The following is an 18,598-nucleotide window of genomic DNA, read 5'->3' as shown; positions in this document are numbered from 1 at the left end:
CCGGACTTCATCCCTTAGCTTGTACTGAAGAAAACCAAGAATGTTTTTCATTTAATAGGAGAACCAGATTTTGGTCACAACACCAGATACATCTCCATAGCACTTTTGCTCTGCCTAATGAATTTGACCAGTAAACATCTGGTCACTTCAATGTGGAGAGTTCTCGATATAAAGTCCCACTTCCATCAAGGGAACATCCAGAAAGGGAACCAGGGAGAGAAAACGCCTAGGCGTAAGCTTTGGGGTGAAACCCCATTCTGCTGATGTGCCCACTCCTCGAGAGGACTGGTAGGTGTCTGTGTGTAAGAAGGCAGTGAGGGGTGATGGCCGATAGCATGGACTCTGGGCCCTGCTGGGCTGAAATCCCAGCTTTGCTTGAGCTATATGAGCTTGGGCTAGTTACTTAGCCTCTGTACCTCAGTCTTCTCACCCTCAAAATGGTAGATAAAAAAACAGCCACCTCACTGGATTGTTGTGAGCTCTATCTGGGTTAATATAGAGAAGTTTCTGGAAGAGTGCCTCATGGGACCTCATGCATGTCACCCACTATAGTCCGGCCCTGTCATGGGCGATTGCTTACCAAAAAACTGTCAGAAATACCAGACACTCTGCCAGAGTCAGCATAACTTCATGTAGAAAAAAGCCAAGTTCTAGTCACTTCCTGGTTGTGACCCAGGGCAAGCTGCGGCACCCGTTTGAGCCTCAGTTTTGTTATCTGAAAATGGGAATAATGTATAATACTATATAAGTAGAATGGAATAATAATAATATAAGTGGGAATAATAATACTACGGAATATCGTTCGGCTCAGAGACAGTGTTCTGGCGCTCAGTGTGGCTGTCGCCACCACTCTGGCCCCTTGTCTCTTTCCTCCCTCAGAACCCAAGGCTGTGGAGGAGGAAGAAAGGGACTTCAGCTCTCCGCTGATGCTTTGGCTCCAGCAAGAACAGAAGCGGAAGGAAAGCATCGCTGAGAAAAAGCCCAAGAAAGGACTTGTTTTTGAGATTTCAAGTGATGATGGCTTTCAGATCTGTGCAGAAAGTATTGAAGGTGAGTGGGTTAAGCTGGCGTGACCCATCCGCACAGGCCCTGTTTCAGCTAGATCTGCATTTTCTGTGTATTACGACCACTTATGTGGGCAGTTGTGTGCGCGGTGTTATGGAAGGTACTTGGAAGCATTATATAGCATGTAACTTGTCCTAAGACGTTAGTACTATCAGGGAAGTAGTCTGTACGTTATGTGAAAAATCAGCGATACAGATGGTGTACTTAAGGTCACACTACTCCTTCGCAGAGCGCATGAGACCTCAGCTTGCCTCTCCAGCCTTGTCTTCTGCCACTTACTTGTGTACCTTGAATGCCATTCTCTCTCACCTCTGCCTTCATACGTCACCTTCCCTCTGCCTGGAACGTTCTTCCAGCCTCATTCTCCCGGAGAACTCCAGCTCATCTTTAAGGATTCCACTCGGAAAGTCTTTCCTGACCTTCCGAACCAGATCAGCGCTCCCACTCCCTCCTTTCTGCTCCTTGTAGAATCTTAAATGTTTCTGTTTCGTAGCTTAAAATGTTTTTACATCTGTGTCTTACTCTACAGGGAACTTGCCATGAAGGCTGGAATTTTACCTTATTTGTCTTCGTGTCCCAAGCATACGGGTGTTCATTAGCTGTTGAAGGACTAGTGACTGCTCTCTAGGCAGTAAATACTAGAGGACTTGAAGGAAAAGAAGATCACTGTGGGTCAGTTGGGGTCATCAACAAACCAATGGAGAGTAATAGGAGATTCTGTTAAAGAAGCACACAGGGTGCAGGTTAGGAAAGAGAAATGGAAAAGGGCTTCGAAGAAAGGATACAAGCAAAGTTAGGAAGGTGGGACTGCAGTTGGTGGGCTTCCGAGTGGGGCCAGGTGGAAAATGACGTTGAAATCCTGAAGGTGATAGCGGGAGAGACAGTGGGAAGGTGGATTGGTGTGGGCCTTCAGTGCCGAACCAGAGGCCTTTGACACTCTGGCGGAATGGAATTAAAAGCAGAATTTCAGGAAGCTTAATGTGGTAGCTCCATAAAGAGAGACTGAAGACTCTCAGCCTTGGAGATACTAGAAGGCAGGACGGACGTCCCTAAGGAGGATATTGCTGCATAGAGGTGTCAGGTAATACAGCCCATTTCCAGAAGACAGAAGAGGAGAGAACGCACACATTGACTGCTTGTATATGTCAGAGAACAGACAGAGAAGAGTCAGGGATGACTGAAGATTCAGGCCTGGATTACTTTAAAAAGGATATGTAAGGAGAACAAAAAAATAGCTAGTTCCAAGTGTTTTGATTTCTAGATAAGACGTATTGAGCATGGAGTGGTGGTCAGAAATCCAACAGATAGTAAGAAATCCTAGAGTTTTAGATTAGAGCAAGATGGGGTTGTAAAAGTTTTCTAGTTACACCCGTAACTTTAAGGAACTGAGAAATTCTGATCTCCCCATAGTCCTGGTTAAATCGTTGCTGCTGGTATCGCACTGGTTAGGGGTACACGGAATACAGTTAATCCAAACATTCAGGTGGAGACCCAAACTGCCACCAGGGGACGTGAGTGCGTTGGGATCTCGGGTCATTTTCAGAGGGTATGGCCCTCCTGTTCCTGTACCCTTCCTAACACAGAGAAGCTCTACTTGGTGCACCTTCCCAGCTTCTGTCTCATGCACTGAGCTGATTTGCACTAAGAAAACAACAAACTGTTGCAGTGGGATGTGGTGTCACACTGTAGGGTAGGGATTCTGGACACGATGCCCATGCATGCCTTGGTGTTGGGAGATATTTGGTTGAATATTTTATTTCTTCACAGATGCCTGGAAGTCACTGACAGATAAAGTCCAGGAAGCTCGGTCAAACGCCCGCCTAAAGCAGCTCTCGTTTGCAGGTACGGCCATGGTGGCCATTTCGCTCCTGTCTCAGAGTATTTGGTAGCATGTAGGCCTAAGCTGGAGAGTTGATTCTGCAAAAAAATCAACTTTTATTAAAAATATAATTTTTCACAGCTTTACTGAGATAGAATTCTTATACTGTTCACCCATTTAAAGCATATAATTTAGTGGCTTTTAGTAAATTCACGGAGTTGGGCAGCCTTCACTGCCAAACGATTCCAGACCATTTTCATTGTCCCTGAAAGAAACCACATACCTCTTGGCAGTTATTCCTCAGCCCTAGCCCCTAACAACCACTGACTGACTTTTGGTCTCCATAGATTTACTATTCTGGACACTTCAGATAAATGGAATCATACAATATGTGGCCTTTCATGACTGGCTTCTTTCATTTGGCATCATGCTTTAAAGAGTCCCTGCTGTAACTTATCATCAGTACTTCATTTCTTTATATTTTCACAGAGGAATTTTTTTCTATTGTGTTAAAACACGCTTAGCATAAAATTACGATTGTAGCCATTTGTAAGTGTACAGTTCAGTAGTGTTAAGTACATTCACATCGTGCAGCCATCAGCTCCACCTGTCCCCGTAACTCTTTGCATCCCGTAAAACTGAAACTTTACCCATTAAACAACAACTCTTCATTCTCCCCACTGTCCTGTCCCCACTTCTGGCACCCACCATTACCCTGTCTGTCTTTATGATTTTGACTACTTTACATACCTCACGTAAGTGGAATCATACAGTATTTTTAAAAGAACAGATGGCAGGCAATAAGTTTTTTTTAAAGTTGGGGCTCTCCTGGCTTCTCAGCCTCTGCCCCTCTCAATCTACCCATTCGCTTGCTCGGCCACCACAGGCACATCTGCACTCACTGATCAGCGCTTTCCTCTTCTCCGCATCCGCTACCCCAGGTCAGAAGAGCCCAGTAAGTCTCCACACCCTCCCTTTCCCTCATCACAGCCAGTCGGCCACTGCTGTTGATTCTCCCCCAGGAGCGGGAGACCCCCTCGCTTCGCTCTCGCCTTCCTCGGGCATAGCCTTTGTCACAGGTTCAGGTCACCTGGAAAGTGAACAAGCCCCATAACAGGGCCCTGGGGCTCCCATCTCTCTGCCTTGCAGTGAGTCTTCAGTGTTGCCAGAAGTACCCCAAAAGCTTCTTCTTATTGCCCACTAGACAGGGGAGAAAATAGTCAACACTTAAATATTCTCTGTTAGTATTTCCTGTGCGCCTGCGCTATTCCTGGCACCGCATCAGAGACACTTGGGGTGGAACTGCCGAGTAGGCGCGGAGTCAGCCTGCTCTCCCAAGGCTTCCCGCCCCTGGGGCCTCTCACCCACCTTATCCGTTCCACCTCAGTTCTCCACCTTCCTAACCCTTGAGATTCCTTGTTCTGTAGCTACACTGCACTCTTAAAGTTCTAGATCTGTCAGTATGTCATAAAGTGTGTTCTGTTGACGTGAATCAGAACCTCTGGGCTTAGAGGTGAGAAAGCTGAATTTTTAACTTGTGCCTCAGGTAATTCCTGCTACTTACACTGCATGTGCCTTCACATTAGCATCTGAGGCTCAGGCAGTTCCCAGTACCAGGATTGGCCTGCTTCCCTCCATCTTCTCTCTCCTGGTCCCCAGATTCCCCTGTTTGCTTGACAAATTCCTGGTAATCCTTCAAGACCCTGCTCAAAATCTCCCTCTTAGTCTTTGTGGACAATTTTTCTCTGTGCCTGTTGCTTATCACTCAGGATACTTTTGACCTTGGGCTACAGAAACCCCAACTCTTGACTGATTTAAACTGTAAGATGATTTATCCCACATGACAGAAAGTCCGGAGGTAGGACAGGCATCAGGATTGGGTTGCCCAGGGGTTCCCAGTGTCGGAAAAGGCCTGGATTCCTTCCTTCCTTCCTCTTTGCCTGCCAGGCTAATGCTTCCTCTTCTGACTGACAGCAGACGGCTGCGGGGGTCCCAGGATCCCCTTCAGTCATGGTGGTGTTTAGAGGAGGGGCTTTTGTTTAGGACGAAATGGACTTCTTGCCTCTCATAGACGTGAATTGGTAGCATGTCCGTTCCCAGGCTAGTCACCAGCCAGGGTGACTTGACATGGCTGGCTTAGACTAATCCCCCGGGGTGGCATGAACACTGGGAGGTAATGAGAGGGACCACTGTACTCCCAGCTGTCTGCCGTTCCCCTCCTCCAGTGCTGCCACCGTGTCCCTGTCCTCGCCACCGTCGTCTGTCTAGTGGCAGGTATAAGGACTCTGCAGAAGATAAAGTGGGCTAGTCAAATAGAGAGTGACCCAAAGGCGGGTGGTTGGTGGCAGGGAGCCCCTTCTAGACAGAGTGGTCAGGGAAGGAGTTTGAACAGGTGACATTAAAGCGAAGACCCGAGTGTCAATGAGCGGGAGCCAGTCGTGCAGTGATCAACATCCTCAGTGCAGGAGAAACAGCGGATGAAAAAGCCCCGGCGCGGGAGGGCCTTTGGTGTATTTTTGTTTCTCTCCGACATGGAATAGAAGCTCTGAATACAGGTCCCTTCCTGTTGTGTTCACCTCTGGGTTCTCGAGGTTCTGCATGGCACAGTGGAGAGAGGGACAGAATGTGTGGGGTACAGTAGATGCTCAGTAAATATTTGTTGAATAAATAAGTGAATCTCCCATAACAGGGTGGATTGTTCTCTCTTAACATTCCCATAGTACTTTACTTGGGTATTTGCACATTACATGGTTTGTGTACATTTCTCCTCTCTCTGCCAAGACCTCCTTGCAAATGGGGTCCATACATAATTTGTCTTTATTTTCCTGTTATTGACACAGCACCTGATCTCAGTGTAAGCTCTCCAGAATGTAGAGTTGAATACTAAGCCTAAATATAAAGTGAACTTTTTGTGAAAATTACTTAACGTTTTTCAGTGTCTCATTCCACCTAGGAATCCATAGCATTCTAAAATATTCTAGGAAAATATTCTTGGGGAAAATCAAGAGTCGTGTAGAAAAAAAAGAGCGTGAGACTGTCCACCGTGACTCGAGCTCTTGTATTGTAGGCTTGTGTGGTACATATTTAAGTTGAGTTCTAATCAAAACAACAGTTGTGTTCATGGGAATGTACCTTATTTGGAGACTCATCTTTCTGCTTGCCACTGAAACCAAATGATCTCCCTTAGAAGTTCTCTAAATGATGTAGAAATTAGGCATCTAATAATAACTTTCCCCTCTTCTAAAAAACTACTCAAGACAGAAGAATTTTAAAATAAGAAAAGCAAACAATCACAATAGCAAGTTAAAAGGTGGATGGGGTCCTGCCTCCCAGAAGTAACTATTGTAACGTTTAAACATGGATGTGTTCTGTATACAGCATGTGGTCCCCAAATGACACTGCAGTTACATCTCTACATAAGCTTCATAACACAGGCTGTCTGTTTGCTGGGATTGCGTATGTGATCCTCCAGCTCTTCTTAGGAAATGCGTATCTTGTCCACAACAAGCACCATTAATGTTCGGTGTCTAATACTAAGAGCAATATTCGTAAATGAAATAATACTGTTGACTTAAGAAAAATATAAAGAACATTAGCTGTATCTGGTGTCAGAAAGAGATGCAGCAGCTGTTACTCTGCCCCATCCCTGTAGTGAAAGAAGCCAGTCATTTTAGACAGCCTTTCACTGTCTGTGCCAGTAATTTCTATAAATGTGGTTTGTATAAAATAAAAGGAAATGGGAAATACTCCTTAATGCATGAGACTGAGTGAGTAAAACAAAGCAGCTATACTCAGTAGCAAATGAATGTATACATTAACTGTAACATCGCAAAAGAGAGTTCTGTGTTAGGGGTTTGCTAACATTCTTTTACATTTTTAACCTGTGTGCATATGAGCTTACAGATTCCAGGTTCTCTGTTACCTATAAACAAAAATGGGACTAACTAAAGTTAAACAAGTCCAAGGTTCAGATCTTGTCACGTTAGCTGTGTGACCTTGAGCATGGCATTTAAATGCTCAGAGCCTAGGTTGACTTACCTTAAGATGAAGCTAGCCATTCCTGCCTCGTGTGGACTGAAATGGAGTAAGGTAAATAGCGTTTCTGTGTACATACGGAACGTAGGAAATATTCCATAGTTCAGGGCCTTGCCTTTTCACTTACTGTGTCACGAACATTTTCCACATGGATAAGTCTGTGTCTCTACCGTTTTGATGGCTCTCTGATGAATGCTCAGTTCTGGCTGGTCTTCAGTGTCACTCCCGCTTGAGCAGCTGCTGGTGGAGCTGTTCTGTGGCTCAGGCGTCTCTTTACTGCTGTGCAGTTTCCTGTTGGCTGTTCCCCTCACTGCCCTGGAGCCTTTGATCCCACAGGTGTTAATGGCTTGCGGATGCTGGGGATTCTCCACGATGCAGTTGTGTTCCTGATTGAGCAGCTGTCCGGTGCCAAGCACTGCAGGAATTACAAGTTCCGGTTCCACAAGCCAGAAGACGCCGACGAACCCGCCCTGAACCCCCATGGCTCAGCCAGGGCTGAAGTCCACCTGAGGCAAGTTCTGCTCTTTTCCATAAGCAGTTGGGGTCCCGATTTTGTTATCTAACCAAATAATTATTTTCCCACATAACCTTTGAGATCTCCAGAGTTAGTGTTGTCCATCACTGCTCCTGTTAAAGCATTTCTCAATATTTTAATATTTGCCTCCAGGAAGTCGGCATTTGACATGTTTAACTTCCTGGCTTCTAAACATCGGCAGCCCCCTGAATACAGCCCCAATGACGAAGAGGAGGAGGAGGTCCAGCTCAAGTCCGCACGGTAAGTCTTAGGTGGAGAGGGGTCATGAGAAGTACCCTTTGCTTCCCTCTACGCCAGCTGTTCCGGGCACTGTACCATTTTGCTTGGACCAGAATTCCCTGGATAGCATTATGAAGACTGAAATATAGTAAGTGTTGGCTGGCAAAGAGAGAAGATATGCCATAGAGGAGAAATTCAAATAACTGTAAGATGTACGTTTTATTTTCCTTAACCATGTGTACTCGGTCAGCTCTGGGTGGACCACGTAGTCATAGGTGTCAGGGTCAGAAAGCACGTGCAGGTTGTCAGCCTCGTTTTGTAAGGCGCCTTTTATACTTGGCACCGAGCCAAGAAAATCGTGTCATCATTCTCTAGGAACCTTTGATTCCAAGACTCAAAACTGGTCATTTCCTGAAGATAATTCATTAATCATTGCCTTGTCTTTTTAGGAGGGCAACCAGCATGGATCTGCCAATGGCCATGCGTTTCCGGCACCTAAAAAAGACTTCTAAGGAGGCAGTTGGTGTCTACAGGTATGGGTAAAATTCTAGAAAAAGTTACAGGAAACTGGTGACATTTTCCAAAATCAAAGTGAACCAAATGCTGGAGTGGCCTCCCACATTCAGTAAGTAAGATTTTTATAGATTATGATGAATTTAATCTGATGTCCTGGGATCCTGCAACTCCTTGTGTTAAACAACTAGTTAAACGTAATAAGCATTAAGATATTGCTACTTCTAGGGGGCCACAGGATAGAGAAATCTTGACTCCTTGGCCATTTGTTAAGACAGTTAATATATTCAAATCAGATGGGTCCAGATCTCCCCCCTCCACCACACACAGCCCCAAGTGTCTGACAGACCAGGAGATTTTACTCTTTTTTTTTTTTTCATGTATTCACACAACTAACCTTACTTGCAAAATCTGTGGTTGATCCCCTTTCCATCTTCGTGTCCCAGGTCTCCCATCCATGGCCGGGGTCTTTTTTGTAAGAGGAACATTGATGCAGGTGAGATGGTGATTGAGTATGCTGGCAACGTCATCCGTTCCATCCAGACTGACAAGCGGGAAAAGTACTATGACAGCAAGGTGAGCCCCCTACTCCCACCCTGTTCATGTGCTGGGTGGGGCCTCAACTGTACATAGCCTGAGAGCCCAGAAGAGACAGTATGTTTTATTGATTCAAGGATACTTTTTCTTTTCCTTCCTTCCCCCCTTCCTCCCTCCCTTCCTCTTTTTACATTTTACAATGTTGGAAATTTGTGGTGGGCCCAGGAAAAGTCCAGAATCCACTCGAAGGATTCATATACAGAGATATTCTTTGAAGGCTTGTCTGAGTGGATCCCAGGACCAGAAGCGCATAGTGACACAATTTTTAGGTTTCTGTTTCCTGTGGAGCATCAAGAAACTCCTAGGTTAATGCCTGTAAAGTAGGAATTTGTCATGGAAGCATCTCGAAAAATGGGAGAAATCTGGATATTTCATTCAGGAAACTTGATTCAGCAGCAGCTGTAGGGTCGCATCAGAAAAAGGCTGGGAGGTGTTCTCATAGCCGAGCTGTGGTGAATACCAAGTCCTGCTCTCTTCTCCGTGTGTAGGGCATTGGCTGCTACATGTTCCGAATCGATGACTCGGAGGTAGTGGACGCCACCATGCACGGAAACGCCGCTCGCTTCATCAATCACTCGTGTGAGCCTAACTGCTACTCTCGAGTCATCAATATCGATGGGCAGAAGCACATTGTCATCTTTGCTATGCGCAAGATCTACCGCGGGGAGGAACTCACGTACGACTATAAGTTCCCCATCGAGGATGCCAGCAACAAGCTCCCCTGTAACTGTGGTGCCAAGAAGTGCCGGAAGTTCCTGAACTGAAGCTGCTCTTTGCCCAGGGCTGGAGCACTCGGACTCAGGGCCAGCCAGAGCAGTGCTGAAGGCCTTTGCCCGCAGCAAGGCATTCCAGGATGGAGGGGGCACTGCTGGGGGGGCCCCATGACAGCTGGGCTCCCTTATGTCCCATAGTCACATCACACATGTGATCATAGCCCTGGAGAGGGGATGAGGTCTTGGAGGAAAGATCAACAATTGGCTTTCCGTGGGGGCCCCCCTAACTGTATGCCATGAGAAAGCGGGAAATGGGGTCCCTAGCAGACTTGCCTGGCAGGAGTCTCTAGAGGGTTAGTTGTGTTGGGAGATCGGGCCCGAGCATCTCAGAGAGAAGGCGCCATCCCGCCGTGGCCCGTTCCCAAGCGCCACGAGCGAGGGGTCAGGCAGAGCCCCAACTGGAGGGTCGCTTGGGTACCTGGTGGTTTGCCCACCGGGCCCAGCCTGTAGCCACCTGTTGAACAAACAGAGGTCTGGTGGTTTTCCCTACCATCCTGCTACTTGAGAGTTCACTTCTGCTGGGGAGACAGGATTCTTAGCACCTTCGGTGTCAGAAGGCTGTCTTGGGGTTGTGCCAACTAATCACCAAACATTGAGCCCGTGGGCTTTCAGCGCGAGTGTTATCCCCGGGAGCCTTACCTCCGCCAAGTCCCTTCCTTGAAAGTAGGAGCAGCTTCCCTCTCATTCCTTCTCTTCACTCCACTTTCTTCGTCTCCCCTCTTCATCCCACTGCTTTCCCGCTCTTCCTGGGTGGTAGGGGAGAGTGACTCCCTGCTCAAGGACAACCCCTGTGGGCACAGCATGTGCCCGCACGCCATTCCCTGAGCCTGGAAGCACTCCCAGCGGGGAAGTGGACAGGAGCCACTGGCCAGAACCAGACAGGACTTGGAGAAGTTTCATAAAGCTCCACTGAGCGTGTTAAAGACATATGTGTAGCATGATTTTCTAGAAGAGGAAAAAGATTATTTAACTAGGATTTGAACCATGCAACAAGCAGAGTATCCCAACCAGGAGGACCCCTGGACCCCATTCCTAGGATCTGGTGACTTTATTTCCCCCTTGTTAAGACATAGGAAGACTTAACTTTTAAATGGTCAGTGTCCAGTTGAAGGCAGAACACTAATCAGATTTCACAGCCCAAAACTTGGGGACTAGACCACCTTGTGTTGAGGGACCTCTGCCACCGCACAGAACCCACGGATAAAGTACATTGAATGACACTACTGCCCGGCTCCTCCTTAGGATGCGGTCCAAAGGCATCGGATGGTTCTTCTCTTCCTTTCCCCAGCACTGTCCTGAACCTGTTAAATTAAGTCATTGGATTTTACTCTGTTCTGTTTACAGTTTACTATTTAAGGTTTTATAAATGTAAATATATTTTGTATATTTTTCTATGAGAAGCACTTCATAGGGAGAAGCACTTATGACAAGGCTATTTTTTAAACCGCGGTATTATCCTAATTTAAAAGAAGATCGGTTTTTAATAATTTTTTATTTTCATAGGATGAAGTTAGAGAAAATATTCAGCTGTACACACAAAGTCTGGTTTTTCCTGCCCAACTTCCCCCTGGAAGGTGTACTTTTGTTGTTTAATGTGTAGCTTGTTTGTGCCCTGTTGACATAAATGTCTCTTTCCTGGGTTTGCTCTTTGACAATAAATGGAAAAGGAAGGTCACCCAACTCTGCTGGGCCACTCCCCTCCTTCCCACACCGAAGCTCCTCGGAAGGCTGTCCTTGTCTCTTGACACAGCAGTTTCTCCTCTTCTTTCTCACACTGCCTCTCTCCTTTCTGGCACCAGCTCAGAGTGGCGAGAGGTGGCAATCTCCATTCCCCTCATCTTTCCTACTTCAGAGTTAAGAACCAAGTTGAATGGCAACCTGACATTTCCCGTCACCATCTGCCTCATAGTTCACCTCGTTCCCTCTCCCTCCGCCCACCAAGTCCTCATACCTTCAAAGAACCCGTGGATCCCACATGCCCTCTTTTGGGGCAGCCTGTTGAAACTGAAGCACAGTCTGACCACTCACAATAAAGCAGATCTTCCTCTGCCTGTCAGGCCACTGGGTTTCAGAGCAGTGTAGTCCAGTAGAGGGAGGGGCCCCCTCTTCCCGCCGCGAGGAGCCCATTCCTTTGGAAGTCTAGCAAAGCAATACGACTCAGCCCCGCGCTCTCTGCCCCAGGACTCATGGCTCTGCTGTGCCTTCCATCCTGGGCTCCCTGTTACTCTGTGACCTTAAGAACTTTGTCTGGTGGCTCTGCTGGAACATTGTCACTGTTTTCACTGTCCTGCAGGGAGCCCAGCACTGTGTCCAGGATGGCAGACTTCCTTGTCGCCATGGAGAAGTGCCAGCAGGGGCCTGGGGAAAAGCACTCTACCCAGACCTCACCTCCCTTCCTCTTGCCCGAGAACAAGATACAGTGGCCCTAGGGGTCCCACTAGTGTCTGCTTTCCTTTATTATTGCACTGTGTGAGGTTTCTTTGTAAATCCTTTAATTCCTTTTTTTTTTTTTTAAGAAAAAAACCTTAAGCTGCATTTGTTACTGAAACGATTAATGCACTGATGGGTCATGAATTCACCTTGAGAGACCCAAAGGCCAGTCAGGGGGTGGGGGAAAACTCAGCTAAACAGACCTAGTTACTGCCCTGCTAGGCCGTGCTGTACTGTGAGCCCCCGCCTCACTCTCTACCAGTCCCCGACCCCATGGCGGAGGGGGGCCGCAGCCTCCTCCTGCCAGCTGCAGACGGCTCGCCTTGCCTGTCACTCCCTGTCAGCCACAGAAAATGAGCAATTCCTCCTAATGCTCAGCCTTGAGTCCATTGCCAAAATTCAGCATACCTGCCAGCACCTTGGGGACTAAGCTAAGGTTTCCCTACAAGAGGGACAGAAGGCAAAAGGCGGCACAGCTAATCTCCAAAACGCTTGAGTTCGTTTTGAAAGTGACCAAGGGAGGCTTTGCACAAAAGTGCAGACTGAGGAACTGTGGTGGGTCGTTCCCAAGAATCCCCCAAGGGGCACCCAGATCCCTGAGGAGTACCAGCTGCAAACCTGGTGGGCACTTGGCGAGCCAGCCCACTTAGAGCTTTGCTGCTAGAACCCGTTGTGGCTGCATTTCCTGGTGGCCAGTGACAACTGTGTAACCAGGAGAGCTGCATGGCGCTGACCCTTTGGCCGGAACTCGGTCCCTTGGCTCCCTCTGCCCCCATCCACTGCCTCCAGCACAGCCCTCCCGTCTCTAGACCCATAACAAGACGTGTGGGGGAAGCCCAGGCAGCTGTATGTAAGTTTTCAGCCAGGCTCCTTTGCTGGGATCCAGTCTACCACCCCGCTTGCCTCTGTCAAACCCCCCCCCCCCCCGGCCAATGCAGTGAGCACCATGCAGCCCCCTTGATTTAAAATGTATATGTACACAACAAAAAACAAAAAAATATCTTCTAATGAATGTATCTCTCTAAAGGACTGATGTTCAAGTATATGAAAATACTAAAGGTCAAAACCTTGTCAGATGTTAACTTCTAAGTTTGATTTGAGGTTTTTAAAAAAAGAAATCACGTTTTGGGGTTTTTGTTTTTTTTTTTTTTTTAAAGGAAAAGCGGGTCATTGCAAAGGGCTGGGTGTAATTTTGTGTTTCATTTCCTTCATTTTCAAGCAATACAAGGTTATAAGCAGACGGTTTTGTGCCGAATCATGAATACCAGTCGACTCTGAAAACTTGCAACTTTTTTTGTTTTGGTTTTCAAATAATTATAAATATGATATATATAGGAATTAATATAGTAATGCACCATGTAACGAAGCCTAGTTCAGTCCATGGCTTTTAATTCTCTTAACACTATAGATAAGGATTGTGTTACAGTTGCTAGTAGTGGCAGGAAAAGTCAGTCTGGCGCTCCTCTGATACCCCAAAATGGGGGGACACCCACACCTTAAAGGGATGGTAGAACGTCCATTCCCAGGATCAGAGAGAAATGCAGAAATGGGGTCACCTGGATTTTTTTCTGCCGTGAGTGTTGCCAGTCAGTACCTGTACCCCTTGTTTCTCTACTTTTGGTTATGAATGTTGGGGTTACCACCTGCATTTAGGGGAAAATTGTGTTCTGTGCTTTCCTGGTATCTTGTTCCCAGGTACTCTAGTTCTGTCTTTCAACCAAGAAAATAGACTTGTGGTGTTTCTTTTATTGAACTTTTAACAGTCTCTTTAGTAAATACAGGTAGTTGAATAATTGTTTCAAAAGCTCAACAGTTGACAAGCTTCTTTTCTAGAAATAAGACATTTCTTGACAACTTTATCATGTATAACAGATCTTTTGGTTTTTTTCTTTGTGTTCTTCCAAGCTTCTGGTTAGAGAAAAAGAGAAAAAAAAAAAAAAGGAAAAATATGTGTCTAAAGTCCATCAGTGTTAACTCCCTGTGACAGGGATGAAGGAAAATACTTTAATAGTTCAAAAAATAATAATGCTGAAAGCTCTCTACGAAAGACTGAATGTAAAAGTAAAAAGTGTACATAGTTGTAAAAAAAAAAAAAGGAGTTTTTAAACATGTTTATTTTCTATGCACTTTTTTTTATTTAAGTGATAGTTTAATTAATAAACATGTCAAGTTTATTGCTGCACAAGGTGGAGCTTTCTTACGGCCCTGGCAGGGGTGGAGAAGTGAGGGTGGGCTGCGGCCTGTGACCTGATGCCACAGCGCCTTCCACATCCTTTCATTTTAAGGTCAAATCACTGAACATTCCCCATCGCCTCGCTCCAGGCCCCGCCCCACACACTGGCTCTCTTCACAGTATCTTCTTTCCCTTAACTCATCGGTGATGTCTGTTCAGGACCTAATTAATTCTGGGGAAGGAGAAGCAGCCAAGAGGACAAAGCAGCAGCCCCTTTACTCCTGCCCATCCCCCCTGCATTCACGGGCAGCCAAGCAGTGGCTCCTAACAATTTTCTTCCAATCAATGAAAAATTTCAGGGAACATTTCAGGGAGCATCTGGACAGAGCCCTCTCTGTGCCCCACTCCACCTAAGGATGAAATTGGATTTATTTACTCTTGTTTCTCCTAGGATAGGGTGAGAGTGGGGAGGCAGTTGAGAAATATTTGTAAACATTCTGCCAAGCTGGGGTCACTAACCCCAGGCCAAAGGGAGTTGATTATTTACACTACAGTCTAGGAATGGAAGACACGCCTCCTCCCAGGGGATGGGCCTCAAGCTGCACCTCCATCTTTTAGTCCAACTGGCTGCCAGGCTGCACTCCCACCCCTTTTTCCTCCTCTCACCCCGAGTCACCTGTTGGGTTCGGGAGTTGAGCACCATGGGGACCCCGAATGATCAGGCAGTGCTGCGGGCCATCTTCAACCCTGACACCCCATTTGGGGACGTTGTTGGGCTGGACCTGGAAGAAGACGCGGAGAAGGAAGCAGATGGAGGCAAGTATTTGACCTTGGAGCCTAGCTCTCCGCCAGGCCTGGTCTGCTGCCCTCACCGGGGTGACAGGGAGGTAGTCTTACAAGGCCCCTTGTTCCATGACCCTTGGATGACAACTGAGCTTGGAATCAGAGGGGCTGGTTGGCTCTCATGCACTGATGGGGGCCTGGCAAAGAGTCGCTCTGCCAGGAGGAGAAAGCCAGGTTTTATTTCAGCCCTTCAGCCCTCCCACCTCTGCACTTAACCTCCCCACTTGATTCACCCCGTGATCTAAGCTTAACTGTACTGGCGGAAGCGGGCCATGTTAGACTCACACATCTCTGTCCTAACAGATCACCCCACACAGATGGATCAGGGGACTGGGACAGCACGGGGTGGCTCCGCTGAGGGCTCCAACCTAGGTGCATAGACCCTAAGCAAGTGCTCAGGGTCACGCCACTACACGCCGAGCCCTGGGCTAGTGCTTCCAGAGTGAATGCACTCACGGGCTTGCCCAGCAGGCCCTAACGGGGACTGACGTCACCATCAGGAGGTTTCAATGCCCTCGTTTCTACAGGACTGAAGCTTAAGCCTTCCTGAAACCTCAGGCTGAAAAGTGGAAGTGATTGTGGCGACCTGGGCATGTCATGGAGGCCTCCACGTTGTAGGCAGTGTAGTAGGACAAGATGGGGACAGGCTAAGGAGCCAGAAAGAGCTGGGTTCAAATCCAAACCATGTGATATGGCCTTTGTGACCTTGAGCAGATCATTTAGCTACAGACCAAGGAGTTTGGCTTTCATTCTCTTGGAAACCGGGAGCCAGCTAAGGCCTCTTTGTAACTTCGGCAGCTCTAGCGCTCAGCCTTGGGGACCTCTGCCCTAACACTGTATCCGACTCCTCTGTGACCTGCACCCCAGCCCTGAGCTCTGGCTCAGGTCTCACGTTTCCAAAGTCTGAGGTGGCTTTTCCTTCTTGCTCCCGACTGCGTACCTGTCCCCTTCTGGCTCCCTCCCTGGCACAGATGGAGTTTTCCCTCGAGCACAGCTGGAGCAGTCCAAGGCTCTGGAGCTGCAGGGGGTTATGGCTGCCGAGGCTGGCGACCTCAGTACAGCCCTGGAGAGGTTTGGCCAAGCCATCGACCTGTTGCCTGAGAGGGCCTCAGCCTACAACAACCGAGCCCAGGCCCGGCGACTCCAGGGAGATGTGGCAGGTGAGAGGAGAGGCCAGAGAGCCTCTACAGAAGGGGTCCTGGAGTGCACCGACCAAAGATGAAGGGCTTGTGGGCCCGTGGGTGGCAGTCACTAAACCCTTGAACCTATGTTCTTACCTATCAGAGATATATTGTGGGCCCTGCCTGTCTCCTGGGGCTATTGGGAGAAGTTAGAAAAGACCGCATTCCACTTATCCATTTAATATTTAATGAGAGCCTACTGACACGGCAGTAGGCCAGGTGCTAAGGACGCAAAGATGGAAGACATACTACTGATGGCAGGTACTACGTGCCAGGCACTGCGCACTTTCCACGTAAGCTACAGCAGCTCATTTAATCCTAAGAACAATCCTAATCCTAAAAGGTACATTTTGCTCTTCTCCCCATTTTACTGATGAAGCTGAAGCATGGAGGTTAAGCAGCACACTGCTCTCTGGCAGCTGAGAAGTGGCAGAGCTGGAACTTGAACCAGGTGCAGGGCTCCAGGGCAGGTGCTCTTACTTCGCACATGATGCAGCTTCTCTAGAAGCATCCAGTCCAACGGGGAGGAGAGACATCTAATTGTGATACCACCATAAGCTGAGCTGGGATAGCATGAGATCTGTTTCTGACTGGTGAGTTTTGAAAGATGAATAGGAGTCAGCTGCACGGAGGGGCATTGAGTGGGAGAAGGCACAGCCTGTAGAGAGAGGCCCAGAGGACATGAGCAGGTACAGGAACGCTAGATCTCCAGGCTGGCTGGCTGTCACGGGCAGTGGTAGGAGAGTGGAGCCTAGAGCAGTAGGCAAATAGGGGCCAGTTGGTGAAGAACTGGGAACATTAGGCCAAGGTTGGACTGTGTCTTAAAAACATGGGGGAATCACTAAAGGGTTTTAACTGAGGAGTGCCCGGGTCCAAGCTGCTGAGGACCACCGAGCACACTGATCCAAAAGTGTAAACCGCTGAAGCCAAGCAGGGAACTACTAGACTGTTGGGACTCACTGTGATGCGCTGTTCCTCGGGCCAGGAATGCCAGCTTGGGTGTTTGGGCTCCATGCTGGAAATGGTGGGGAACCCCTAGGGCCCCTTTCAGGCTTCTCTGGTACCTGGCTCTGGCAGGGCAAGGCTGTAAAGGCCGCTGGGGACAACCTGCAGACCAAAACCCTAGGCGGGGTCAGAGGCGATTCCGCCTGGAGGTGTCTTTTGGTTTCTCCAAACTCTTCTGAGGAAAATTGAGGAATGCTGTGATCAGAGGGCTTCTAAACCATCTGGGGCACGGCCCTTGCTGGCCTCCAGGGACTGAGACAGACGGGCAGGGAGGGTTAGCGCTGCTCTAGGATGAAGCTGGAGCTCCCTAACAGCCTCGACAGGCTCTTCGGAGAACCCGAGGGAGCTGCAGCTGGGCCCAGAAAAAACGCAGCTCGGCGGACCTCACAGTAGACACCGAGTTCTGATGTCCAATCCAAGTATTTTCTTAGGATGATAAAAATAAAAACCGTGCAGGCCAGCTCCAACTCCCAAGGCCTCCTTCAAGGAAAATTAGATACAAAATAATGAAGATCAAGGAGATAAAGAGTGAGGAAAGGCAGTCTGTGGAAACAGGTGAGAGAGAAGCTGTTTTAAAGCATACAGTGGGAAAAAGGAGAGAAAAGCCTTCAAAAAAAAAAAAGAGAGAGAGAAATGGCTTTTATTGTATTCCTAAAATGGTTGTCAGTCCATTACGATTTTCTTGGACTCTGATACTCAGTCACCTGGCACATGGCAGATGCTTAGAAAAATGTATGGAATAAACTGCCTGCTACGCGCTGAGCAAAGGGGCTCAGAGTCACGAACACAGCGACTATTCAAAATCCTCCCAGCACCTGTATAAAGGTAGATGAAATAAGAACAAGGCAAGACCGGGACTTTGGTCCCAGCTCTGCCACGAAGCTGGCTGTGCAGCCCAGGCAAGCCCTGCCAACTCTCCCCGGCCTCGGCTGGTAGCGGGGATAAATAACACCAGCTACCTCGGGGACCAAGTGCCGGCCTCTAGTCGCCGGAGCCCCGCGGCTCTGACCCTGCGCGTCCCGCCCCGCAGGCGCCCTGGAGGACCTGGAGCGCGCGGTGGCGCTGAGCGGCGGTCGGGGCCGCGCGGCCCGCCAGGGCTTCGTGCAGCGCGGGCTCCTGGCGCGGCTGCAGGGACGCGACGACGACGCCCGTAGGGACTTCGAGCGCGCGGCGCGGCTGGGCAGCCCCTTCGCGCGGCGCCAGCTGGTGCTGCTCAACCCGTACGCCGCGCTCTGCAACCGCATGCTGGCCGACGTGATGGGGCAGCTGCGCCAGCCCCGCGACGGGCGCTGAGCCGGCCGCGGGCCCCCAACCAATAAAGCTGCCGGTCTCCCCGCTTCCCGCCTGTGTCTGCGTCCTACCGTCGTCCCCGCAGGTGCCGGGCACGCGGGCGACCGGCGCAGGAGGCCG

The 18,598-nt window shown here is 48.6% G+C and overlaps 2 protein-coding genes across 12 annotated transcripts in view; both read left to right on the top strand.

Moving 5' to 3' along the window:
* The window catches only part of KMT2A (lysine methyltransferase 2A), a 69,062-nt gene extending 54,902 nt beyond the window's left edge, over nucleotides 1–14,160 (top strand). For all 11 annotated transcript variants that reach the window (XM_073239699.1, XM_073239700.1, XM_073239701.1 and 8 more), the window contains 7 exons: nucleotides 880–1,050; nucleotides 2,833–2,907; nucleotides 7,256–7,430; nucleotides 7,587–7,694; nucleotides 8,123–8,206; nucleotides 8,633–8,762; nucleotides 9,272–14,160. In XM_073239699.1, the coding sequence (XP_073095800.1) occupies nucleotides 880–1,050; nucleotides 2,833–2,907; nucleotides 7,256–7,430; nucleotides 7,587–7,694; nucleotides 8,123–8,206; nucleotides 8,633–8,762; nucleotides 9,272–9,547 (1,019 nt within the window). In that variant the 3' untranslated portion in view covers nucleotides 9,548–14,160. The remainder of the gene's footprint in view (nucleotides 1–879; nucleotides 1,051–2,832; nucleotides 2,908–7,255; nucleotides 7,431–7,586; nucleotides 7,695–8,122; nucleotides 8,207–8,632; nucleotides 8,763–9,271) is intronic.
* Nucleotides 14,161–14,764: 604 nt separating this feature from the next.
* Nucleotides 14,765–18,525, top strand: TTC36 (tetratricopeptide repeat domain 36). Its single transcript, XM_036992740.2, has 3 exons — nucleotides 14,765–14,975; nucleotides 15,974–16,162; nucleotides 18,219–18,525. The coding sequence occupies exons 1-3, from the start codon at nucleotides 14,861–14,863 to the stop codon at nucleotides 18,479–18,481; spliced, it is 567 nt and encodes a 188-aa protein (XP_036848635.2). The 5' UTR covers nucleotides 14,765–14,860; the 3' UTR covers nucleotides 18,482–18,525.
* Nucleotides 18,526–18,598: the final 73 nt, after the last annotated feature.

The sequence above is a fragment of the Manis javanica genome, chromosome 6 (assembly GCF_040802235.1).
Source record: "Manis javanica isolate MJ-LG chromosome 6, MJ_LKY, whole genome shotgun sequence".
In the NCBI taxonomy this organism is placed as follows: Eukaryota; Metazoa; Chordata; class Mammalia; order Pholidota; family Manidae; genus Manis; species Manis javanica.
This window is presented reverse-complemented; position numbering and strand designations above follow the sequence as displayed.

What these genes read in the sequence shown, in the direction of transcription:
- TTC36 (XM_036992740.2), top strand. Translation starts at nt 14,861, where the DNA reads ATGGGGACCCCGAATGATCAGGCAGTGCTGCGGGCCATCTTCAACCCT. An exon ending in GGAGAAGGAAGCAGATGGAG is followed by an intron (nt 14,976 to 15,973) that starts GCAAGTATTTGA and finishes TCCCTGGCACAG; the next exon opens with ATGGAGTTTTCCCTCGAGCA. An exon ending in ACTCCAGGGAGATGTGGCAG is followed by an intron (nt 16,163 to 18,218) that starts GTGAGAGGAGAG and finishes CCCGCCCCGCAG; the next exon opens with GCGCCCTGGAGGACCTGGAG.